Source organism: Macrosteles quadrilineatus, unplaced genomic scaffold, assembly GCF_028750875.1.
Source record: "Macrosteles quadrilineatus isolate MER2022 unplaced genomic scaffold, UCM_ALF_1.0 Scaffold_3__2_contigs__length_128488019, whole genome shotgun sequence".
NCBI classification, from domain to species: Eukaryota; Metazoa; Arthropoda; class Insecta; order Hemiptera; family Cicadellidae; genus Macrosteles; species Macrosteles quadrilineatus.
Window position 1 is genome coordinate 86,542,019 of NW_026542596.1, and position 27,501 is coordinate 86,569,519.

Below are 27,501 nucleotides of genomic sequence, written 5' to 3' on the forward strand. Positions count from 1 at the left end.
CAGAGGGTACAGTCTGAAATGGTTTAGATCATATTTAACTAAAAGAATACAAAAAACATCATTAAGTATAGATAACATGACGTATGAATCAAAATATTGTACTGTAAATTCAGGAGTCCCTCAAGGATCAATTTTAGGCCCAGCTTTGTTTGTAATATATGTTAATGATCTTCCAATGAATATAAAGACAGATATAGTAATGTTTGCAGATGATACTACAGCATTAATTAGACATAATAGCACAGAAAAAATTAAATTTACAGCAGAGACAATAATAAAAGAATTAGAAAATTGGTTTAAAATAAATGGACTGTTGCTGAATGCAGACAAGACAAATATAATTCACTTCAGAAGTATGCAATATAGAGAGGGTGAAATAAAGGTTACAGTTGGCAATGATGATTTGAAGAATCAGAAGTCTGTGAAATTATTAGGGGTAATATGTGATGAAAATCTGAAGTGGCATGAACATATTGTACCATTATGTAAGAGATTAAATAGCATTTGTTTTAATATGAGTTGCCTTACACACTGTATCAGCATGGAAACAAAACTTATTTTGTACTATGGCTATTTTTACCCGCTAGTGAAATATGGAATAACATTATGGGGCGCAACAAATTTAATAAAAAATGTATTGAAAGTACAAAAGAAATGCCTAAGAGCCATGACCCTCAAACAGCCTGGAAGCTCATGTAAAGAAGTATTTAAAAGTTTAAAAATACTTACAGTACCATGTATCTACATTTTTGAGGTTCTGTGTCATGTAAAAAATAATTTAAATTGGTACTCTATAGAAAAAAATAGCCACAATTACAATACTAGAAACCAGAATTTGCTTATATACCCTCATCATTCTACAACATCTTTAGAAAGAAGTATTCATTACATGGGAATTAAATTGTTCAATAAACTTCCAAATCACTTAAAAAACACAGCAATGAGTCCAGCACAATTTGCAGATAACATTAAGAGTATTTTGATCAGAAAGGCCTATTATAAAGTTGACGATTTTCTAAATGACTCTCAAATGTTATAAGCAGGTCCTGTTACTTCCATAATATTTTATAGGGTAAAAAGTTCCCTCTTCATGTTAATCTTGTTGATTTTTAAATGTTACATATTTTATATATATCGTTTTTGTTGTGAAATTTTAATGAAGACCTCGTTATTGACTAAAATTACATGTTTTGTACATTTTTTATGTTTTATTTATAATTAAATTCTATAAATCTTGTTATTTAGTTTTAAGCTTGACGTTATCTGTTTTATTAAACCTTTTGACTAGTCTATTTAAAGAGTTCCTCAAATATTAAAAACTATTTTATTTATTATTAATAAATACATTGTAAAAAAGGACATTATATAATATTAGAATATTAGACTATAAGAAGAATGACGAAGCACCTGTGCATTTATCTAAAACCTCTGTACGTTTATGTGCTAATAAACATGATTTGATTTGATTTGATTTGAATATTGAAAGATGGCAAAATACATGCAACAGTGAATGGTAACAGCAAGAACATGATTAATGAACAAAAATTAACAAGTAACAAGTAAATAGATACTATATAATAACAATCTTGAATAACAATAACAAAAATAACAAAATAGACAAGGAAAGACGATAAGTTAACAATAAAAATTGGAAGCAGTGAAGATAGTTTTGGATAATAGTAATGTGGCAAAAAATTTGATTTTACAAAAACATCCTAGCCACGTGTAAAAATCATAGCCACTTCTCTTTCGCTCCATCAACTGTTATAGAACGTTCAATTCTTAACTGAATATGCTCGTCTTTTTCTTTTTTGAAATCAATTCTTTTAACGCTTCAAAATAGCAAAATTTTAAATTAAACTCCATCTTTACCGAAATTTAGGAGAGTAGGCCTAAGTATTAAGTAATTCAAAATGGCTTCTTTCTAGAAAAATGTTATGTAACTGTTCCCTTGTCATTATTTTGTAATACAAGAACTGCAACGGGAATGGGTTGTGACGTCATCTTGACGTGCGAATAGTCACTTCGTATTTTTCTTCTGCCTTGATCTTACAATCGTCGTGACAACTCAAGATGTATGGAGTAAAAGAAAGTACTACATCTTGGCAGCCGGGACTTCAGTGACGTCTTCACGTGCAGTCCGCTCTGTCTGGCCCACCTCTTTTACTCCATACATCTTGACTGCTGTCCGCTACCCGCTATTCGCTCTCGCTCGCTGTTTGCTGTTTGCTGTTAGCAGTAAGCAGTATAGTGATAATGTAACCTAAATATTTTTGACCAGACTTTGTCTTTGTTTTAATATAAATCGGTCTTAAAATATAATTAAATGTATCGTATTGTGAAGTTTCCTAGTTTCCGAATTTCTCGACCCCAAACGATTTCCACGAAATTGTGTGCTTTTTGTAGAATCAACGATGTGACGGCAACCCATAACCTTCAATGTAAGTAGAGAGCATGCACTATATGAGAAAAATCATATTTTTCATTGTTACATATTTGTCACATAGTTATTCGTGTCTTTTATGGACTGGTAAGGCTCCTGGTAAAGACTGTATTCTTGAGTTCCAATTTTAACCATTGGCTAAGACTGTAAACGTTTTATTTAATTTATTTATTGTCTACAATCTTTGATGTTATTACATCCTATCTCCCAAGTAAGCCTACAGTATGAATAAACTATTGATAAATTCAAGTACACCAGCTATTAGGGGTACAGTTTCTTAATTGGGCTACGCTAATATCAATTAGCGTAGATCAGTTAATGTTAAGAATTTGGACCATTCACCTTACTAAAATGACATCAGCCTAACTCAATATCAAACTTAAACAAGACTACCGGTTATCCAAACAACTAGCAATGCCTACTCCATTCTTCACATAAACTTGAATGATGGATATAATCCGTAATTCATCTGTAGCCTAGGTTAAGATAGGCCTATGGTTTGTTATAGGCTATATAACTTACACTTTCCTTGTCTGCTTCTTTGACTTACAGTTCAGCTGCATTATTTTTAATGTGGAGTTTGCTGATTAAACAAATAGGCTACAACAAGTATAGGAAGCTCCTATCATCTCAATTAGGCCCTAAGCTGGGAGCTCGGTATTGGTAAAAAGTTTTGGATTTTCCCTTCATTGTTTGTGTTTGCATATGTACGTTCATGGTTCACTTTACCGTGCATACAACCAAACATTTTGATCATTTGTACTTTCATAGGTAAAACAACAAATACTCAGTTTGCAAGGTACCAAAATACTGACGCTGATTTAAGATGCAACAAAGAAAGGGTCAAGAGGAAACGTTTCCAAAAAAATAAACGTTATTTTACAGAACTTTTAGAAGGTTAGTCAAAAATTTGACATATTATTTGTCTTAAAAATAGGTCATAAATTTGCTAGCTCATTGGTTGTCATTCGGGAAACGCATGCCTATGCTTCTAATATAAAACCTGCTTTAACATATTTTTATCTTCTGACATAAAGATAAAGATTTGTTAGATTTATTTCAATTAGCTGTGCAATTTATGCATGATTTTCATCCTCTTTAATTTACACTTTTATTATTATTTTCAGTTTATGGCGATTGTTCAAAAGCTGTTGTCAGTGAAACCAGAGCATCCGTAAGAAAACTAAAACCCGGTGATGTTTCAAGAATTGCAAAAAGTCCAGGTATTGAGTTGGACCATTTGCACAAAATAAAAAATAAACATCTACCGGTACTCAAAGATCAAGCAAATGACAAAGGCAACAATGCAATGCCTATTTGTAGTATCCCACTTGGATCGATAATTAATTCATCTGATGAAAATTTGAATTCCAGTTTAAGTGTATCCATGAAAGCTCCTGAAGTTCCTACGGCAGGAACTGTTATAACCCAAAAAAGAGATGACTGTCAAAAATATCCCTCAAAAGATGACTTGCCAAAAAATCAATCAACAATTACCAAACATGTTCATAAAAAAAACGATGTTGTTGTGAAGGAATTAGAGAAGGAATTGCATGAACACCTTGATTCTTTTAATGATCCCATAGAAGTTGGTAGCCTCTCTGTACCTCCATCGAACTTTGTTACACAAGACCTCGCAGAAGAATATGATCACGAGCTTCATAACGAGGATCTGGAGAACATAGGATCTGATACGCCTGAAAACTGCATCCTGTCGTCAACTCTCAAGCAAGAAAAAAGGTTTGATTTAAGGCCTAGCATATTATTATTTTATTTTATTAGAGTACATTACAGCAGCTTGTCAGTCAGCAAATATAACACAAATAGTCGTTAAAAAAGGTGTCAATGGCTATTTGATAAAAACCCGTAGCCTTCTTTTCAATCCACATAAATTTGCTACACTTTATGTTATGTCATGATATGAGAAGAAGTGTATCACCAATGAAATTACGTCATCCCATTAAAATATTTCTATTAGGCTATGGCTTTTTGGATTAAAACACAAACGCATACAGACAGACATCGATCCGTAGAACTCATGAAACTCAGTCTACTAATCAGAAAAAGTAATGGATTCTAATACTTTCTTCTGAAGATGTATATATCAAATAAATTCATTGTCTTGTGAACATTTTGTACTGCCATTTTGCCTGATACTAATTTCTTGCATAGGCTACCTTATAGTGACCTTTTTAAAACTAACTGTTAAAATTCAAAGTACATACACAAATATTTAACACAGCACCTGATATTCCAGGAAAAAACCTTCATTGGCTGTTACCAAAGAAAAACTTGCCAAAGAGAAGTTTTCACTGCTCGAGAAAAAAGCAAGAGAGCAAGCATTTAATACTACTCTTCTCTCGTACTTGAAACTTTGTGTAAGTATCCTAAATAATCCAGGAAAATCGAGTGATACGATCGGGGTTTTGACATTTTCCAAATTTAAAAAAAATTTGTTTATCCCTTAAAACACTGAAATGCCAAATTTTAATTGAAACCACCATGTAGAGCTTAAAAAAATAAGTAATTTTGTATATTGAAGTGCTGTTGTACAGTTAAAGGTAGCCTAATGGAGAAAATTCCAAAAAAACTTTAGGCGTACTATGTTAATTTACATGTTATTGTTATGGAGAAAAAGAAAACATTTGTAGTCTACTTGTTTATAAATTACCGGTGTTGATAAAATTTGGCAAATTCATTAAATTTATTTCATCCTATACTATTAACATTTGGTAAAAAAACCGCTTTTTACCTTACTCGTAGCAGCAAACCTAAGCACTCGTTAAATACTAATGTTATTTAAATGGGGAATAAATATGTCTTGCTTATAAAAATATTTTATAGTACAATCCAATCAGACAAATTGATATTCGATGCGGTTTGCAGGTTTGCCGCGGCTGGGGTATTTTAAAAAGAGGTTGAGTTAAGGTCATGATTTACACTAAGAGTTCGACATTTATTGAATTAAGATGCACACAAATGATAGTGATATTGCCTAATAGTAAACTTAAACAAGGAATCACAAACCTTTTTTTAGTTGAGTGTTTGTTAAACAATACAACGTTTGCAATCAAACAATATCATGCAATAAGGTTTTTAAGGAAAGTGAATCCTTTCGGTCTGTTGCCCTCTAGTTTTGTTTCACTCCTTTGTAAAGTAATATGCCTCTTACATTGTGTTCTTTTTAGCAAACTAAAATGTTTTCTCAGGTCAGCTGCAACTACTTAGCCCGAGGTCTGGCCACTCTCCATTACTACAAGCATCGCAGCCGGATTTCTCAGAAACACCCAAAAATCACAGACATAAGGATTTTTGAAGTTTTGATGCAAGGGTTTGCGTCAAAGGTAAATAAATACAACTGCATCAATGAGACCAAAGTAGTCTAAATTTGTGTTTGTGTTAGCAACGTTTAGCAGAACGCACCAATAATAGGAGTTTTTGGTAATCCATAATGTTGTTAGGACCTACTTTTAATTAATTTTTGATATAAACTCGCTAAAAATTTCATGATATCCAGTCATAAAATTGAGTGAATATATAATAGGTGCAATTAGTTATCCTAATTGGCATCAGCTATAACAAACTCTTAGTTAAATCTAGTTACAATGTATACAAAAAAATCACTCCTACTTCATCACCTCCTTGGATTGAAACTTCAGTGAGAGTTTGGCCCTCCGACAATGCCTTTAGATTCTGCTGTACCTTCTGCAGTTTAAAGTTTAGTCCCTAGTCAATTAAAGACCTTTTGGACTTTGTCCTTCATCTAATTCTTGATCTACCTAGTGGTTTTCTTCTTTTTGGGTGTCCCAGGAATAAATTCTTCTCTCCTTTACACATGTTTTGCACACATCAACCCCTCTTGACTAATATGCTCAGGCAAGCTAGCCGAACTCAAATTCCTTTCTACAATTCCGTATTAGTAAATTAATTTTTGTGATAAATTTGCAAAATAAATTTTTTGAACTTGTTTTGATCTCCAACAGGCTTACTTCAACAAATTGAATGAGGTTTGGAACATATCCGTACAATGTGGATTGAAGCCGACTTTGAATATGTATGCTATTAAACTTGAGTGTGCCGCAAAATCAGAGAAATACAGAGAGCATGTGCCAGAAATCATAGAAGCGCTACAAGAAAAGGTGAGATGAAATATTTTATTTGCTATTTTTTAAACCTAGATCTTAGAGTAAATAAAATTAAATAATAATAATCTGATAAATTGAGAAGTGTTTTTAAAAATAAATTGCACGAGTGTGATTTCTCTAGTAGTAACATCAGCAGGGTTAAGTCTAAACAGTGTTGCCAGATTCGCCGGCGTAAATTATCGTACAAGCAGTCCAAAATTATCGTTTTTGGGGCAAAATTATCGTACACACAATTTTCTTTTATAATAAATTATTATAATGTAAAACAAGCAAGTCGATGATTGAATGGCCGAAATTTTACTCTATTTGTCTCTGCTGCCCACCGTTTTTGCTCTACCAGCCTACCACTGAGCTAGAAAAATGAAAAATATAAATTCTTCCGGAGGCAGCACACTATCACACACACACGGAATCTGCATCTCTGCTAGAAAAAAATTGAAACGCTGTAAAATTATGGTATTTTGGTTCTCAACTGGAAAAATCAACCAGCTCATTGCTTTATTTCATTCCCCTACTGAAAATGTACTGAGTACAATAATTAATTGAAGGTACAACGTAATCTACCCCTAGTACAAATGGCGGCCAACTTCTCTCAAAATTCTCCTATAAACACTTAAGTTGGTAGCCAATGGGCCCTCTCTAACACAGCTGATGCCTTTGCAAGGTTGCCAGATCGAACAGCAACGAAGTGATGTTACAGTTTTTCCATATATTAAAAGTGGGAAACGTGTTTAAATGTATAATAATCAATATGAAATAGTTTATTTTCTAGCCCCCAAAAAATAATCGTACATTATGACAAAAAATTGTACACAACGTCAAAATTAAATTTTTCAAAATTATTTTTTATAGGGAAGGAGCAAAATAATCGTACAAATACGATAATTATCGTACACCTGGCAACACTGAGTCTAAATCTCATTAGTGGCTATGGGAAGTTAAACACCCCTATTAGTTTTGATTTTGTAAATATATTTTTTTTTGTATTATCTTAACAAATGTTATACGTAAAATCGTCAACGACAATAAAGCTATCTGATTATTATCCAATCCGTTATATTTTTTGCAGGGATACCAGTTAAATGACATTTTTGTAAACTGCACCTTCCTTGGAAACCAGAGGGAAGTAATATTGAAAGCCATTCAAGAAGTGGACCCTGGATTTAAACCCGTCGTCCCTCCTCCCTCTATCTGCTACTCGTGTGCGCTACTTCAGGACATCAATGATCTACAGGTAGGCTAAGACATTTTACACCTGAAATCTTTTTTATCGCAGTTTTCATGGAATTTGTTTTAGCACAAGTAAAACCAAGAACAGTGTAGTCAGTTGAGATTCCAAGATGACTTGCTTATGCGCAAGATATTTATAAAATCAATTGTAATGAATGCTTGGGTAGAACTGTATACTTATAAAGACAATTAATTGTGAAAAGAAAAGAGACTGAGTTATAAATGAACAAATCAACTTTAATTCCACCAGAAATTATCAGAGTTCGTTTAGGAAACTTTCAGCCACCAATCATATCCAAGCAAGGACACCAATTGTATTTTTTCAGTCTCTGATTGTGCCTGATGATGAATGATGTGACTGGTCAAATCGATGTAACATATTTTATATTTACTGTCTTGTAAATGTTAACTGTATAAGTGGAATAATGCTGGAACACACATTTTATTTATTATAATCCTATTTAATGTCTTTAGAAACTTTTTACTTTTAGTGCAAATGTTGGAAATTTATTGATTTGGAGGATAATATTTGTTTGAACCATTCATTTAGGTTATTTGACAAATAGACAATCTAGATTAAGAAGTTTAATATTATGAGGGCATTACCAGACATTTTCATTAGAATTTATTTTCCATAGGGCCTATGGCAAAAAGTTCCATACCTATAAGGACTATTACATACACTGCCTTTCTTTCATGGACACATTCAGGAAAGCCATTAGGATACAACATGGGCATAACTCTGTTATCAGGTAACCCATGCATAAGAAGGCCTTTTTAAACAATGTTTGTAACCTATTATACTTATTATGTTTCAGGGGAAGAATCCACACCTTCAATCACAAGTGGAGGGTATGTTTAGCAAGGAGGACTTACAATCATTTGCAGAAGAACAGTTAAACAATGAATTTGCCCACAAAATTAAAGTAAAATCCATTGAAAAAAGACTTGAATCAGAAGAAAACTTGAAGGTTTATGTAAGTACTGTTTTTGTTATTTCCTTTTTGACAGAATGTGTCAATACAAAATTTATGAATTCTCGATACCGATACTGAAACCTGATAAATTGATTCTTGATACCGATGCCATTTAAAAAATTTGAATGCAGAGTGAGATGATCAATGTATCTTTGTTACTGATCAGCTGTTTCATTAGTCAGAATTGTTTATTAAAAGCCCAATAATCAAAGACAGCTGGGGCCAGTTTTGAACCATAAAAAAACTAATGAATTTCCTCTTAAACTGGTCACTGGCACTGTATTTGATAAAATGTTAAATGACCGTTTCACTTTTGAATTGGTGTTTGTTTACAACTATAAATAAATAAATTTGTATTACCTACACTGCCATCCTTGGAGATAGAAAACATCAATACATTACCAAAACTTATTTTACCAAAAAGCCACAGGAACATTAAGAATACAACATAGCAAAGTAAACATTTGCATATTTGTTTCTATTACAAACTTTTTAGACTGATTCATTATTTCAGCGAGAAAAACTAGAAACGATGAGAACATCATGGGTGAAAGATCTGAGGCAAGGTTTTGACAGAGATTTTGCTGTTTTGGAAATGGGTAAGAGATCTCGACACAGCGTCAGTTTACTTCCCTACATGAAAGTGCTACATCGGGATAGCTACGTGGAGATAATGTTGAATGTAAGTTTTCAATAAATTTTTTTCTAGTTATTAATCAAATTAGATCAGTAAATCAACAATGTATGTAGGCTATACAATTTTCTGCCCCACCTTAATACTCGTATCGCCCTAGGTTCTAGTTCAGAATCTTTTTACACGTTTCTCAGGCTAGGCCTAGAGGTTCGTGCCATTATTACTTAGATAAAATCTAGGCCTATTGGTGATTGGCAGAATGTAAACCTGGGACCAAATTACCATGCTCTACCACTTGACCAGCTCGCTCCCATGTGTACACATTAAGATTACATCCATCTAATCTATACTTTAGATTCCACTTCAATCAGACACCTTGAAATATGACCCCCATTTGTACTAATTAAAGTCAGAAAAAATTGTTGGCATTTAAAAATTGTATTACCTCACATTATTTCTGCAAAATTAATAAAGTAACCATAAAGGAAACAGCTGTAAGAGCCAAATAGCTCTCTCTAGGTTAACACTTAGAGATTTCTTATGATTGCATGCCTGCCTATGCTTAGCACTGCGAATGCGTGAGTTTTCCTCAGGCAACCATCCGAACAGATTTTTTTTAGGAAGAGGTTTGAAAAAATGCATTTACGCACACATGTGGCAGGCCTGTAGTGTTTGTTACTCCAACGGGTTTAAGACCCAAAGACTACCCAATAGAAACAATTTTGATTTCATCAATTCAATTCAAAACTTCTTTATTTGTTTCATGTACAGCAATACAATAAATAGCGTCACAGTTCCTTAATCTAACTCAGTACATTGCATTGAATTGTTCAGTTGTGAAATTGACAGTTATGTAGGATCAGCATTCACATCATTTAAACCGTACAACTCTTCAAAAGAGTAAAATGCATTTCCGATTAAAAAACATTTTGAGTTAAATTTTGAACTTGTTTTAATTTTATATATTATGATGTGATGAATAAGCAGATCAGTTGAATTCTTAGCCTATGGTGATGATTTTGTAACATTCAAACATTGTATACCAATTTGTTTTAGGAAATAACCCGTTTGGCAGAGGGATCAGAAACCTTCAGTCCCTCTACTTACATGCTGTACAGAGGTCTGGGGGAAGAAGTGAGAAATAGGTGAGGACATGCTACAAACTATGTTAAAACTATCAAGTCAGTACATTTGAAGCAGAAAAAAAGTGCTTACTATTAACAGAAGTTGTAACAAAGACAATTAAATGAGACTTTCTTTAGTTTTAGGCATCTCAACTAAATAGGTGTTCATAACTATGATTAATTCACAATGTTAATTTATTATTTTTTGCTGGAGCTTCTCTTAAGATTTTACTTCAAAATTAAATTCAACACTGTTGATCACTTACAAACTTAATGAACCCCCCCCCCCCCCCCCAACCCAATTCAATCGCCCGATTGATTTTTTCCTAACTACCTACTGCGTAGTCTCTGGTTTAAAATTATTTCAATGCTTAAAATTAATCAACAATAGTGGTATGTTGAGGGTTTTTTGAAAAATTATTGATGTCTTTGTTTCCAATTATTTAATACGCATCATGGTTTTGATGGGTTTACCGTAAAGAAAGTAGAGCAGTTAAGGTGTTAACAGAAAATTAGTTACGCAAAGTATTAAAAGTTGGAGACTTAAAAGAAGAGCTTAAGCAAGATCTTGAATTTACAATTTTCAAATAACTCCCTTATGTTTCAGATACGTGTTCAAATTTAAGAAAAACCAGGGGATCATTGATAAGACAAAGTTGCTGTATGACAAATACCTCGATTGGTATTTAGACCCTTCAACAAGGAACGGCAGAAGTTTGAACGGTCGACAGGAGTGGCTACAACTGGTACATGAACATCAAAAAGGCCCCACGATAGTAAGTTTACATACCTCTGTGAGATTGTTTCCTATATAATCAACATGTGTATGTAGTATTTGTTAGGTTCTGTCCTATACAATTTAAAATTGTGTATACAGTTTATATTAGTGAAAAATATATAGTAGATTGAAACTTCACTCACAGCTTTGTAAATGAGAGTACTGTAGTTTAGTTTTGGCCTAATGAAGTGTTTTGTCCTAGTCCATTGGCAATGGCTTTTGGCCTAATACTGCCTTGCTGGGGATCGGAAAATTCCTTTACAACATCATTGTGGGAGATGTCAAAATTGATGTCAATATTCTCAACAAAAACAACAAAGAGTAAGTGTCCATTTATGGTTGGATTTTAGTACTCAATACTGTAGAAATAATAATAATCATTATATTAATTATCATAATATTAATAATTGGATCATTGACAAACTCAACAATATTAAAGCTGTATTTGAAATTTGAGTCATTGTGCCTAATGGCTTGTGGATTAACGTCCACACGAGTGATTACCGTACTACGACTATCTGCAGTACTATCCTGAAAATTAGACTAATTCGTATATACCAAGGCAAAAATGTGGTTCGGATTCCACTATAAACTGTAGGTCCCTTAGTTGCCATTAGCTGTTTGGGCTATTAATTAACAGCTGTGTCTAAGGAATGTCGGCCTTAGTCACTAACAAGACTACAAGATCGCGCCACTCGTCCTAAACTCATCTCCATTCATACTTGGCTTAAAATACCTACTTTGTATGGTTGCCATTTCATTAAAAAGTATTAAGTATTAAACAACTCTTATCTTTGATATAGCACATAAGGAGAATAATTTGTATGGTGATTAATCCTGTCTTTCTTTATGCCTCAAACCATATTTACCCTCGATTTATTTGAGTATTACTCAGTCAAAGTAAATATAATTTTTAAATTAACTGTTAAATTGATTAACTAAATGCAGAAACCTTTAACCAGCCACTTGTTGGTTCTGAGACATCAATTTATGTGTAATTTTCAGCATTCTGATGGCCGTAGACACTCTATTTTACTGATTTAGGTTCACCTCTAGAATTCTTAAGGTAGTGAATTTTCATGCCCGGGTTATTATGGTTATTGTTATTATTGTTATTATGGGTTATTGTGGTACTGATAGGCCAACTAATTATTGTGAGTTGTCCTACTAATATTATAAATGAGAAAGTTTGGATGTATGTATGGATGTATGTTTGTGACAAGTGACCGCGAAAAATACTGGTCGGATTGGGCTGAAATTTGGCATGATTATAGCTCACATTCCCGATTAACATATAGGCATATTCTTATTTCAAAAATCCTTTCGGGCTCCGCCCCAGTGGCTCTGGAGTTTCCCATGTTAACCTTATGAGAAATAGAATTATTGAATCTTAACAGCTGTTTCAATTAAACAAGTTGGTTCTGTTCTATGATGTTCATAGCATTACAGTTACAAGGATTACCAACAGGGTGCAGCACTATTATTTGTTTTACATTTATGACAACAGCTAATTTGCAACCAAAAGGTGAGTGAGCGTAGCGAACGAACTTCAACCTGGAGGCGAGTTAGCGTAGCGAACGAGCTAACCTGAAGGCAAGTGAGCGTAGCGAACGAGCTCCAACCTAAAGGTGAGTGAGCGTAACGAACAAACTTCAACCAGGACGTGATTGAGCCATGCGAACGAGATAATCTTGAAAATTAAGAAGTTAAACGGGGCAAAGCCCGCGGGTTACAGCTAGTAGTATCATAAGTATAACTGTGTCATGAGAGAATTGCTCTAAAATGTTGACACAGTGTGGCAGCAACAGTTGTTTGCTACTATTCTTTCTTTAAATTTCACTTGGAATATTTTAATTTTCAAAATTTGGATTGGTCGTCAAGATCATCAGTCTGAATTTAGTAGTTTACTGTGGGCACATGCACAAATTGGCAACACTCATATGACAAATCTTTTGAGTCAGCATTAAAACTTTTATTTTATTTTGGAACTATTAAATTCTACCTTGGTTGTTGAAGTTTTCAGTGACAGCTAAATATATACACTCTAAGCATGTGCTAATTATTATTTCCAATGCCAGAATGTACTTTTTCTCATTCAAATAAGCATGCGATTCTTACAACTCCAGCCGTGTATCCCATATAATTTTTCAGGGTAAAACCTTTAGATTAACAGTAGATACTGGCTAATCCAGCATGTTCAGGACATCAGTAGTGCAAGATAACTGAAAATGCTGGTTTAATGAGCACCGTTAAATAAATTGATTGCTAGGATAATGCATTGCTAATATATACAAATATGCCATCCTCAGTGAACGATTGCCTGCATATGCTGCCTAGGAGGCACATTCTTAATCCGTGTTTACATGTAGCTAGTCGGTGGGTGACCTGCGTCAGGTTACTTGAACAGTAGATGCAAGTAACCTGCCTACCTAATGGCCTCAAGGCTTTAGGGTTATGCCTGATGATTGAATATGCCTAAGTAGGCATTTACTCTATAAATGTTGTAGGCACAAGTTACCAGCCTTCTACAGAGTGTATCGGCATCAAGGAGTGAAGAAAGTGGAAGAAATCAAACCTCACCCGGTGATCTCTAAGCTGTTTCGGTCTGCTGCTGAGGAACACATAATGTTTGACATAACTCAAGTGCCGATGTTGTCACCACCACTGCCGTGGGTAAACCACAAGTTTGGAGGTTACCTTACAGCCAAGACTGACATTATCAGGTACGAATCAGTTCGCTTTTGATTCAAGGTCATACACAATATCCTGCATCTTGTAGGCCTATAGTTATCAATTCTTAGAGTCTCTTTATTTTTGGGTAAGTTTCTTAAACTAATTAGTTTCCTGGTTGTCTAGAAATATTTTAGGGGTTGGACTGCTATCTGGGTGATACAGCAACAACATGACTGTCTTACACAAGTCACATTAAACTATGTGGCAAAACAATAAATAAACAGAAGTTGTTGGTGCGGAAATAAAAGATAACAAGTTTGTAATTTGTACTTTTACAGATGTATTTCAGTGATTTTGTTAGAATTATATATCTTGGGGGTTTTGTAAGAATATTTTCTAAATCAAAGGTTTGAAATTTGCAGCAAGTTCAATATTTTCTGTGTACACGTTGGCAAGTAATCTGCGTTTATGTTGTACTACGACTATCCGCAGTACTATCCTGATAATTAGACCAATTTGTAAATAACAATGCAAAAATGTGGTTCGGATTCCACTTTATAAACTGTAGGCCCCTTAGTTGCCATTGGCTGTATTATTAATTAACAGTCCTGTCTAAGGAACATGTCGGTCTTAGTCAGTTACAAGATTACAAGATACTGCAAGATACTTACAAGATACTTACACTTAGATAGTTACAAGATACTTGTACAAGATTACACTCATCATACACTTATCTCCATTCATATGACTTTGACTTTGACTTTGAAAGTATCTTTTCATATGTTGTAGACTCCCGGGCCAAGCTCTGCAGCAAAGACAGAGGCTGAAGGAGGCGTCTGCACAACAGCTGTTTCCCCCCCTGGACTCTCTCAATCAGCTCGGCTCCATACCTTGGAGGGTTAACAAACCGGTAAACAGTTCATAGACATATTCTGTGTCGAAGCAAAACTGTTGTCGATGTTAGAGATTTTGCAGTTCCATATCTTTGGTCGATTTGGTCATTTTGATAGCCTTGGTCAGGGATGTATCAGAAATGTTTATTTTACAACCCCATGATCAGTTATGAAGTTATGATGTGTGTAAACACTGCAGTGGAGGTTTAAAATCCACAGTTACGGGGGTGATGTAGGTGAGGAGAACTCAAAACTCTGTTAAGGAATCTTGTTAAATCTAATGCAATGAATACAAAAGGAAAATATACACCAAAATGCTGAGTAACGAGCAAGATGTTATGAATTATAGACTAAGTAAAAATCTCAATTTATAAAAATCATCTAGGCCCTAAATCCTAATTTTGAAATCTTAAAGACTGCCTTTCCTAAACCAAACGCCAAAATTCTTGGTTTATCATCTCTTCCAACAGGACTCTGTTCTTCAATACAACAAGCAACTCCCAAAACTGTCCCCTACATTAAGTATAGAGGCCTTAAACCAAGATTCATCTACACCTGTAGGTTTAAGCAAAACCGTAAATTATTGTTTTACAACACTTCCAGCCTACTCATCCAACTTTAACAAATAATTCCTCTTAACAATTTTGATCCCCCCTATTATTACATAGCTTCATAAAAAAATTGTATCTCATAGGAACTGTCAAAGAAGCTGATATTGTTCTGATATGTTCTACATTCAAAGCCGATATTAAGCATCTTAGAGTCAAAAGGTTGCCAGTTATATGCTTAAAAAAGCCAGACGCTTTTTTGGCTGATTCGGACTCAGCTGTCCTTGAAGGTGTTGGCTAAATGAACAGCTGGTCTTTGTCAGAATCAAATCTACATGTCACTCTATGATTCATTCTCTGTCTTTATTCATATTTGGGTTAAAATATGCTCAGTTGTGTCAATGTTTATAAGGTGTTGGACACTGTGATCGAGGTGTTCAACAATGGAGGCTCCGCCAAGCTGGAAATACCTGCTCCGTCTTACCTGTGCCCCGTGGCAGAGCCGATCACAGCAGACATGAATAAACAGGAGAGGTATGAGGCGTACAGACATCGCATCACCCTGCGAAGGCAACGGTCAGAGATGTACAGTCTGTGGTGTGATGCCTTGTATAAACTATCTCTGGCCAACCACGTGAGTCTTAACTCGCCTGTACAGTGTCTAGCTTCTGTAAATATTCAAATATTCAATATTGTTTAACTATTTTGTGTTATTATGAATGTAACAAAGAGCACAATGCTTTGTTTTGTAGGATGGTAGGCTTACCTGAGTGAAAAAGAGTCCATGGCACAAAAAACAAAAACATTATACATACATAAACATTAGAATATTTCGTTCTCAGTTGTCACTACTGTAACAACATTTTAAATAAAGGAAGGTTTGAATTGGGCAGAGAGATGTTGTACATTATGTTGGCCAAAATATTCTTAAGTTTAGTGTTTCTTGTACTAGGGTCGACTCTCTCCTATTAAGGTAAGCCTGCAATCCTCTTAAAAAATATTTAATTTATTAGTTTGCCAAATATTTTAGGCCCAATAGGCTGGTTTAATTAATAAATTAAAATACCCCCGCTACAGCAAACCTAATTTCCACTATGGGGAGTATTGTAGTTACTAAAAAGACAAACAAAATCAAATTTTACCGTGTGTGGCACTGATTTATAAAAACAAAAAAATGGATCTTTGGAGACTATATTTCAACTGTTATTGGAAAATATTGTTGTAGCCAATTTATTTGGTTGAAGGAGTTTTAATTAGGATAAAATAAACTTGTTTGTGTAAGCCATAGCAACTGTTTATGACCCATCAGTTATGTCAGCAACAAGAAACGAGGTAGAAAAAAATCACTTGACGGCGTGTTTATGACTGTTGTGCTTTTCAATAAACACTTGGTCTTAAACATTTCTCTCTTTTCAACCTTTTACTTTTATTTGCTTTAAACATGCCCAGTTATGCCCCATCTCAATTGTTGATGAATGGAAGTTATGTTTGTTGACAGTTTAGAGACAAGATATTCTGGTTGCCGCACAACATGGATTTCCGAGGGAGAGTGTACCCCGTGCCGCCCCACCTCAACCACCTCGGCGCTGACATGTCTCGGTCTCTGTTGTGCTTCGCTCAGGGCAAACCACTGGGTCCGCAGGGTCTGGACTGGCTCAAGGTGAGAAGGGTTTGGTGCGTTTCCATTAAAGCTTATCTGGGGAGTAAGAAACTAGTTTGATAAAACAAGACATTAAGAAATTTCACTTTGCTAATAATCTAAGTTTACTAAATTATTTGTTTTTTTTTCTGTAAGAAAGATTGTCTTTTAGTACTATTTTAGGAGAAAACATGAACCTAATTGATTAAGCTCCTTCTCCCTTTGTTGAAAATAATGTCAGTGATAGTGAGCCATTTTAATTAGTGTGTAGGGTGTAAAGTTTTTTAGTTTTTTTTTAAGGAAAGTAAATATAATTTTTTCTGGATTATATCTTTCCCATACAGGGATGACTGCGAACCCATTCATTTGGTTGAAAGAGTTTTTATCAGGATAACATATATTTGACGAATTGAATTATTTGAAATCTGTATGTTCCCCATTCTTTAAATTATGAAATGTTTACCTTGATAAAATTAGTCTACAAATGTTATATACACTTTTTAATGATAATACTTTTTAAATCTATTAACTTTAAAAATGTACAGCCTAGCTATCAGTTATAGTTCAGATGTTAGCATTATTTTAGGTCCAAATGCCCTAGAGTATAATTAAGTCCTTTCTGTTTCAGAAAAACAAAACATCTTAAGGCATATTTGGTTATTATTAGTATTTACTGCTAAATGTGAATTGACACAGTTTACCATGCACAACATAACAAAATTAGGCTGTAAATATATTTTACCTGATACCGTTTTACAAACAAGCCTTTTCAGTTTTTAGAATTGAAAAAAAAAATTCACTTAACCACAATATTTACTTTTACTGCACTCTTGTGGTAAAGTAATAGACCAATGGGGTTCAAGGATTCAGAGAAAAAAGTAAAATTGCAATGCTTGAAACACCAACTTATCTGCTTAACGAACAATTCATGTTCATTTGTCGAAGGTGAACTAAACGATTTGGTAACTAACAGTTGCAGAAAGGTTTATTGAAAGGTTTAATCGTAAATACACTCGTCGATTTCTACTTTGTCTTAAAAACTATCTTTACGTGATCGTTGAGTAAATCACTATCAGCACCTCTAGCAAAATTATATCCATTCACATTCTTGAACAAGTGTAGGTATGTAATATGTCTTGAGGCTAAATAAAGAATACCTTTGTTTTAGATTCACCTAGTAAACCTTCTTGGGACCAAAAAGCGAGAGTCAATCCAGGCTAGACTGGAATACGCAGAAACTCTGATGCCAGAAATACTAGACTCGGCCGACAAACCTTTGACTGTAAGTTGTGTATTATCTCTTGTAATGTGATAATTGTATTTTTAATACAGTAGTGTTTTTTATTCAATAGATAATCTTTTGCAATTTTGTTCTCGAGTATACTAGCAAGTAGTTAATCTGCCTAAAGTGAATGTTCTTTGTAGCTGTGATTGTATATTATACCATTTTTTAAAGTTTATTTTAGACATTTTCTTATAACTTGTGTAAAGTTATTTCAATGATTATGTAACCAACTTTCGTTTTATATGTTTTACAAGACAGTTTTATATGTGTTAATGTCAAATTTCCCCCTAGAAATTAATAACTTGTTTGGTGGTCACAGTTATGCTTTTTTTAGTTTTTCCCTCTTTGTAGGCATATTTTCTTTTATTTCTTTAATCCATCCGAGATTAGTTTAATTGTTCCACAGTTTTTTCATTGATTCTATGTACATTCTTATTTCTATTTTCTGGTTATTTGAGATTTCAATACCGTCCAAAGAATGAGAATAATTCCTTTCTTATTGTACTTACTGTTACTAACAGTTACCATCTCCAGTGTTTGTTTTGTGTGTGTGCAGGGCAGCAAGTGGTGGATGGAGTCAGAATGTCCGTGGCAAACTCTCGCTAGTTGTTTAGACATCGCTGCGGCCGTGCGTCACCCAGAAGGTCCGCAGCATTACGTCAGTCACTTCCCTGTACACCAGGACGGCAGCTGCAATGGTCTGCAGCACTACGCAGCCCTGGGCCGGGACGAGGCTGGCGCCTGCAGTGTCAACCTCATGCCTCAGGAGCTACCTCAGGACGTGTACGGCTGCGTAGCTGCCTTGGTAACTAGGACTTTAATTGCCGTTTACAAAATACCTTTGTCCAGACATCTCAACACTCATCTGCAAGCAGAAATGTCACACCAGGGTTTTTTTACTTTCTGTTTGGTCCCTTGTATAACTTGTTGCTGCTAGTCACAGCTGCGGTCCCAGTAACACAATAAGATAACTACCAGAAAGCTTCGGATTAGTAATTTGTTTTTGTCATTTACTCATCTGGTAATCCGTTGGCTGCCTCAAACTCCTTTGAACGCAAATTTGCTTAGGTCAGGTTAGGATAGTTATTTCATATATGTATGACGAAATTTCGGGTAGCGAGACAAAATTAGATTTTAAGATACGTAGTAGTTGTCTCACCTGAAATTCAGTCACACCTTGATTTTGTCCAGATAGCCTAGCCTACATAGTCAAAAATAGTCAAAACAGTTTAGGGTAGTTAAACTTTTGAAAACAAATTACACTTGACTTATCATCAAGATAATACAGGCATATGGAATAATACAGATCATGTGTAATCCCGTAGAGCTTCCGTATAAAAGATAAAGTATATAGCATTTCAATATATAGTCTTTACCACACAGGTAGAGCGGGAGAGAGCGAAGGACGCTGCAGCAGGGGTAGTTGTGGCCAAGGAGTTGGATGGTTTCGTCCGTCGGAAAGTCATCAAACAAACTGTTATGACAACGGTTTACGGAGTAACTCGTTTTGGAGCAAGACTTCAAATCGCTAAGCAACTTAAAGGTATTACTTCACATTTTGCTCATTTTTTCCCTTATATCAAAACTCAAACATACAGGGTGTGGCAGAGTAAGGACTAAGCCCCTGTGAGTAAGGACTCTCATAGTACTCAGGAGAGGCTGTATAGGTTGAAGGTAGTTCTTGGACACTCTTGGTATTGTTTTCATCAGTCACTCATACCGTTTCAGTTCCCATCATTGTTTGGACAGGATCACATTGAGGTGTGTGTGTTTTATCAACCACTAGTCATTGTCCACGACTAGTGTGACCAAACGTCCCGGAAAACCGGGATTGTCCTAGTTTTTTTGTTGCAACCCATAAAAATATTCTTTGGAGGATGAAGAATTGTAGAAGTGTATAAGAAATCAATTTATGGAAACGTTTAAAAGAGTTATAGAAGTATTTAAATAATTTATTTACTACATGAGCATATTTAGGCTAAGTGGGGAGCGAGCTGGTCTAGTGTTAAGAGCGGGGGACTTCAGTTCCTGAGGTTTCGGGTTTAAATCCTGCCAAATTACCAATGACAAATGACAATTGTTTATTGCACATAACATCTGTTACAATTATTACAAACTTAATACACAGACAGGTAAATTTTCAAGCTTTCTAATAAATAAAAACGAAGATTTAGCCAGTAAGGTACCCGAACAGCCATCGACATGATGTTAAAACTAGCAAAGAAAAACCAGTTGCACAACATGCCTTATCCCACAAACTTCTATTTGATGACTGTTTCACCATAAAAGCTCTAAAATCATTGCCAAAGAACCAATGCAATAGTTCAATGCTCAGAAGATGGGAATTAGCTTACCAGTTTGTGACCAACTCCAGAAGCCCACCTAACCTCAACATTAGATAATATCCTTATATCCTCACCCTCACAGCTAACTCTTAAGTATTTATTTTCATGGACAAAACTAATTTGCTTTTCAATATACATATTATATATGTAAATACAATATTGCAATGTGCCTGTATTTAGTGCTTTGTGCAGTGTTAGTTGGACAACCTGTCAGACATTTTGAATTCAAACTGTGTCATCCTATTTTAAACTGTTGTTCTTGTAACTACCATCTAGGCCTACTTCTGAAGAAGCCTCTGAAAGAGGCGAAATATCAAGTATTATTATGTGTGTGTTTTATGTGTTCTTTGACTCGTCTGCAACCTTTCATCAGGTGAGTTAGTTGTGTCCTCTCCATCCTATATATTTATTCAATCCAAGCTAAATGCTTTTTCCTAAAAACATAAAATATGATTAAGTATTTTTGGAATTGTAAAATATAAAATTGTCCAAACATAATGAAAATGACATATGAGTTAATATGAAATAGTTTTGAACTAAATTACTTTCCTATTTCATGTTTGACTTTAAATTTCAGATATTGAATCATTTCCCAAGGCCTTTGTGTGGCCTGCTTCTACTTACTTAGTCATCAAGACGTTTGAAAGTCTCAGGGAAATGTTCAATTCTACGAGGGAAATACAGGTAAATATGTAATATGAACAGTTTTTAAACTTATATCACCTGAAAAACAACTCAATACCTATAACTCATTTACAGAAGCTGAGAAACTTGCAGGTAATCATTTTTTATAACAATTTTAATTTTTTTATTTATTCTGTTTGTGGAGTGTTTGTACAGTCCTAAAAATATTTTAAAGATGAGTATTGACAAATAAATTCGATCAGAAATCTCAGGAAGGCTTTAATTTAGTCTGATGTTCTTCAACACTAGTTTGTCAATCAGCAATTTGATTTTGTTGGTTTGTTTACAGAGTGTGCCAGACTAGTTTCTCAGTGATGCTATTTTACAGATGCTACTGTATTAGTAATATGATATGATGTTACAGGACTGGTTCACAGAGTGTGCCAGGCTAGTTTCCCAGATCTGTGGTCAGAACATGGAGTATGTAACACCTCTAGGACTGCCTGTAGTGCAATACTACACTAGACACACTAAGATACATGACATGGGTGTCAACAAGTTTGGACATCTGCAGGAATACTTTCCTATCGACATGTTTGAGTGAGTATTTTGGCTTTTCAATTCAAACATATTTCGAATATTTAGAATGCATATTTTTCAACGTTATATGAGGTTAAAATAAAAAATTTATCTTTAAAAAAAAAAAAAAAATCTGTTCAAAAAGTAATCTGAATATAAGAAATTGTTGCTTGTTCAACAATTTAATTCTTGTAACGGTAAAATAAGTTGGCAATACACAGTTTATCTGATATTAATCAGCAATCAGACTAGTTTTAGTAGTCAGGCTAGTTTTGCGAGAGAAGGCAGCCTTCCGACCTCCACCTTTACCCAACGTAGCGCTGGTTTTGGCAGCCGCCTAGGTGGGTAAATAGAAGGTGGAGAATCACTCTGAAACTGCTGTGGTCGAAAAGCGGATTTTCGAGAGACCATCTCCGGAAGCCGATTTGCTTAGGCGGCGGGTAGCTTTGAAGTTGACTCGGGTCCGTGATCAACAGCCCGCGACAGCATATATGTCTGACGGTCCAAAGGGAAGGCAAAATATTTTAGGTGACTGGTCACTTTGTCCGAGAATGGGTTAAGCCAAGGACCGTCTCCTGTTATGGATGTGGCAAACCCGGTTTGACAGTGAACCATTGGGGATGTCAACCGGGATACGGCAGGCCAGCTCAGACATCAGGAGGTCAACTGGGAAAGGCCACCCAAAACGAACCACCTCGTAAGAGTGGTCCAAGTGGCTCGGAAAACTAAACAGCTTGGTTGGTAAAGTAGATGGAGAACGGCTGATTTCGGAGTCAAGGCCCTTTGTTGAAGTTGTGCTGATGGGCAGCATTAAGGCATTACTGGACACTGGGTCCGTCGCTAGCTTGGTTGGGCGAGGAGTCGCCGACCATCTTCAACGTCAGGGGGTAGAGCCTTTTAAGAAACCCGCTCCTCTGAGGATGGCAGATGGGACACGGTCGAGGGTCAAGTGTTCGTTCCGGTTAGCAGGAGAAGCTGCGGGAAGACGGTGGATAGAGACCCCTTGTACGTTCCCACTCTCACCACGGATATGTTTCTGGGTATGGATGTTATCCAAGACCTCGGATTGGTGACGATTGGGATAAAGGTGATAAGAATGGGCATGGGTTAAGACTGTTCTGGCCAAGTGGGGTGCCTAGACAGTGTCAGAGTTAGTGACGAAGACGATGGAGATCCCTGTCTTATTCCTGATGCCGAAGTATCTGACACCTCGTTGGCTGGTAGTAGCATGGATTTTGATCCCGCACGTTTGATCCGCTGGTTTCCTTTAATGGAAATGGGTGAATCGGTGGCTCAGTCGGTAGCGTCACGGATTTCAAAGCCCAAAGCAGCAATGTCGTGGTTCGGATCCTGGTCACTGCCGCAAACAGCGTCAAACAGCTGTATTAGTACAGTTCACCTTTTACTGTACCGGCTCACCCCTTGCTTTGCTGGATACGATCCACGCACGGGCAGTTAGTCTATGTGGATGGGCAAATGCAAGGTTAAAAGAGGCCTCCAACCTCTTAAAAAAAAAAAAAAAATTATAAGACACCAGTTGCTGTAAGAATTTTATGTAATGTTTATTTTTGTGTCAATAAATATTTGATTTTGATTTGATCATAAACTTGCTAGAAGTATTGCCGTAGTAAACCTTTACAAAGCTCCATTTATATATTCCATATTTTCAGACGTCCAAACGTGATGAAACAAAAGAATGCTTTTCCACCCAACTTCATCCACTCGCTGGACTCCTGTCATATGATGCTGACGTCAATATTCAGTGAGCAGAGAGGGATAACGTTCGTCTCCGTCCACGACTGCTACTGGACACACGCAAGCACTGTCAACGTGATGAATAGGGTAATACGCCATCAAAATAACAGTATCGGCTTTATCAACAATGATTGATGGTTCTAATTTATTCCTTCAAAAACATTATGCGCTGTACTTCTATAGTAAATTTTAACCCAACCAAAAATAGTAGTTATATTTATCATGTGTTGTGCAACTATTCATTAGTTCTACACTGGCCTAACCATTGTTGATGCTATCTAAAAAGGTTTGACGTAAGACAGCAGGTTTATAAAACTAGAACTATTAGACCATTCAGGATTCGGACCTAAATGTTAAAAATGTCCTCAGCGTACTAACATTTAAGTATCCATTATCTTTTTGCAAAACTTACACTTTAAAAACTTAACATTATTTTAAATCGTTTAGTAATTTTAAAATGGTGTTAGGTTTAAAACTCACCTATTTTTTTTAAGTTCTACATTTAATAGATATTCCCTTATCCAATAGATATGTCGGGAACAGTTTGTCGCTCTTCATTCCGAGCCGATACTGGAAGAACTCTCCGAGTTTATGCTCAACAAGTATGGCTATGACCAAAGGTAAACAGCTTTGTAATATCTTACTAGATTGTTGAAAATGTGCCTTGTGTTAAGTTTAAAGATAAGGAGACTGATTTTTTAGATTGCTTCAAAGATATGGGTGTCCTCTCTTGATCTTGCATCAGCCCATCCATTAAGATTCCAGGGCCTTTGTGTGAAAGGTAGCAGATGACAAATGCAGAGCTTTTTCACTCAGAAACTAGTAAACTTATAAAAGCTAGTGGTAACACTGTAATGTGAATCCAAGACATCATTGTCATAGTTCTAACATACAGCTTATTGTCCCATTGACGCACCAAAGTTACACAATATACGAAGCTCGGGATACACTACACAGGAAAGGGACACAGAAAGAAAAATAATTTTATAGTTTTTGGAGAATCCTTTTTGTCTTATCAAATTGAAGGTGAAACACTAAACAGGACACAACACACGACGGAAGGACTTGTTACACCAAAATACTAACAGAATCTGGTGAATCCTTTAAAGAACATTGAATCCTCATTTTATTTCCGTAGCGTTAAATTTTACCCTGTATCATGTCCTTTCTGTCTAGCTTTTAGCTAGAGACACTTGGACTACAAAGGTAAAAAAATTCTATGCTAACTTTGAACAGGAATTTTCTGGTTAAATGCTATGTGCGGTTGGTCAGGAATTGTTCGACTTCTTGCACGCGCAAAATCCAGAAAATAATTGTTCCTAGCAATTTCTTATCTAAGTCCCGTGAAGTGTAGCCGTAGCAACAGAATTTGCCTGTGTTTTTTTTTTTCATTGTCCTTTCCTTTCTGTGTCCTGTATTTTCCCTTTCCTTTCTTGTCAACCAAACCTTAAGTAGATCTTAGAAACTTTGATAAGGACTAAAACCTTAGCAATGTGACATAAAGTAAAATAATTTACCTTCAGATACTTAACAGTAATTTGGAGACATTTACATAAACAATTTTTCATCACTGAAATTATAAAAAGAAATTTTATAATTTAATCTTCTAACTGTTTGCTCCAATTCCTCCTTAATCTGTCATCATTTCTATTCCTTCAATTTATTCTATATGGTTTACGGTTTAATAAAAGAACATAGCAATCGCTTACAAAAAATGAGAGAAGCTTGATCAAATTAGTGACAGTTTTTTTATGTTTTAGAGAGAGAAATGAACCAAACAACCCATCATCGCAGACCAAGCAGAAACTTCATGATGTTTTAGCTCAGGTGCCTCAGAAAGGAACTTTTGTCCTGGAAAATGTCTTGGATTCTATTTACTTCTTTAGTTAAATCTGTGATAAAATAGGTAGTTTAAATCTTTAAGTCGTAGTGCAATACCAATTTGTTGGATCACTTTACTACACTACAAAATTGTTTTTCTCTGAGGATTCAAACATAACAAAAGTTGGGATTATAGTTACAGTATTGATTGTTATAACTAATTGATGGTTTTCAGTGATCTCAGTTATTTAAGTTTAGGTATTTTGCAGAATTTCATCACTTGGCATATTTTAAGTACATTTGAGAAATTAATAGAAAACATTTGGGCTGCCCTTTATGTTTGTGTTGCGGATGTAATCGTTTCAAAAACAAATAAACAACAACTCACTTATCTTAGATGAAATTAACTTCAAAATTTGCTACGAGAAGAATGTTAAAAGCTTACTAGAATCATACTTTGGTTCTAAATTTAACACAAATTGTTCAGCGTAAGCAATGAAAAAATTGATCTAATTTTAAACTTTCCAAAATCAATGTTGTTAGAATATTTTAGTATACTAAATTACTGAAGCGGTGCCTACTTTTTTATGTTAAGTTACCATAAATGTGAAATGTTTCTGATTCTAGTCACTTAATTTGTTCTAAAATAAATGCTGATAATCTCTTCTGCAGACCAAATGGACATTAAGACTTTCCCAATGTACATTACATATGTAAATGGCCGTTAGGACATTTATTTGCATTGTTCTTTAGTTATTTTCCATGTCATACCTTATGGTAAGATCTTTTCCTGCAATGTATGATAGATTCTTCTTATGATTCTGTATGGTGTAGTAATGAAAGGTAATAGTTTAATGTACTTTGACAGAAGCTGATAGTTTGATAGTTATGGGCACCTTTAATTGTTATTTTTCAATAGAGACTATAGTCTATTAATTTTAATATTTAGTAATTTAAGTCAATCCTGCAAGGGCAAAACTAAACATTTTGTCAGTGTTTGGAATATTTCTGTGCTATCATTAGATGTGTTTTTTTTTTCAATTTCGTTCCAAATCATAGCTGGGAATATCATTTTAATTTTATTCATAATATGTGACTAACTTTTACAATACTTTATGTATTATACATACCTACATACAGCATACTTAACTTTGTAAGTCACCCTTTCATAAAAAAATACCAAATTGTTTTTCGAAAAACACATTAAAGAAGAAAAAGTTGTGTTACCTACTGTTGTGCCTTATTGTTAACTGGTATTTTTTACAGATTTTTTATTTATCAGAAACAATGTATAGTACGCAATATGTGTGTTTCTTTTATTACAAATAAAATGATTAAATTTGTTCTCTTGGTTTTTGAATACGGTATTGAGAAATGAGTTTTCTTTTTGAACTTTTAATGCAAAGAAAATTTATAAAATCCAGCAAATAATTATCAGTTAATTATAATCACTACTTTATTACTACTAATTATCCACAATGTAGTTACTAAAGTACACTGCATGTTCAAAGTTTTAGTTCATTGCTTGTTGATGCATAACATTAACACTCATGCATTATACATCTTGTAAAATATTAAATTGTACATAATATAGTATTAATAGTTTTTTTTAGTCACATTAGCTTTATATTCTGTGTAAATATGAAATAAATTTGTTGTAAAATTCAACAGTTTGTTTTTTGTATCAACCACTTTTCACAATAAATTGTCTGCGTAGCCGAGTGAATTTCTGAAGGTCGCTGGTTCAATTCCAAGTGAGATCGTTACTAGACCCAGATGTTATTTGTCATTGAGCTACCTATGATTCCATCTAACAAAAGATGGACGTTAGATAGTAGTAGTAGTTAGTAGTGTGAATAAACGTACAAAAAGTCTCAAATGTATAAAATGCTTCTAATTACTGAAATTGTACAAATTTTTAGAGCAAAAGTTTAACTAATTCCAGCTAAAACTAACACAATTTGTGGTAAATAGTAAGTTTCCATTTATTAGAAACGATGACCCTTTG

General features: G+C 34.7%; 1 protein-coding gene across 2 annotated transcripts; it reads left to right on the forward strand.

The window, feature by feature from the left end:
• The first annotated feature begins 2,239 nt into the window (after positions 1-2,239).
• On the forward strand, positions 2,240-27,155 carry LOC128990467 (DNA-directed RNA polymerase, mitochondrial-like). 2 transcript variants are annotated; one of them, XM_054412838.1, is made up of 24 exons: positions 2,240-2,441; positions 3,215-3,340; positions 3,571-4,183; positions 4,701-4,821; positions 5,653-5,787; positions 6,427-6,582; positions 7,658-7,822; positions 8,637-8,795; positions 9,310-9,477; positions 10,486-10,574; positions 11,161-11,329; positions 11,534-11,652; positions 13,839-14,054; positions 14,794-14,914; positions 15,858-16,079; positions 16,944-17,105; positions 18,253-18,366; positions 18,926-19,174; positions 19,753-19,912; positions 21,292-21,398; positions 21,763-21,938; positions 23,588-23,759; positions 24,201-24,292; positions 25,433-27,155. In XM_054412838.1, the coding sequence occupies exons 1-24, from the start codon at positions 2,327-2,329 to the stop codon at positions 25,560-25,562; spliced, it is 4,056 nt and encodes a 1,351-aa protein (XP_054268813.1). In that variant the 5' UTR covers positions 2,240-2,326; the 3' UTR covers positions 25,563-27,155. The 2 variants fall into 2 exon arrangements, with proteins under 2 accessions (XP_054268813.1, XP_054268814.1); XM_054412839.1 differs by lacking the exon at positions 3,215-3,340.
• The last annotated feature ends 346 nt before the right edge of the window (positions 27,156-27,501 follow it).

What these genes read in the sequence shown, in the direction of transcription:
- LOC128990467 (XM_054412838.1), top strand. Translation starts at nt 2,327, where the DNA reads ATGTATCGTATTGTGAAGTTTCCTAGTTTCCGAATTTCTCGACCCCAA. An exon ending in GGCAACCCATAACCTTCAAT is followed by an intron (nt 2,442 to 3,214) that starts GTAAGTAGAGAG and finishes GTACTTTCATAG; the next exon opens with GTAAAACAACAAATACTCAG. An exon ending in TGCAAGGGTTTGCGTCAAAG is followed by an intron (nt 5,788 to 6,426) that starts GTAAATAAATAC and finishes GATCTCCAACAG; the next exon opens with GCTTACTTCAACAAATTGAA.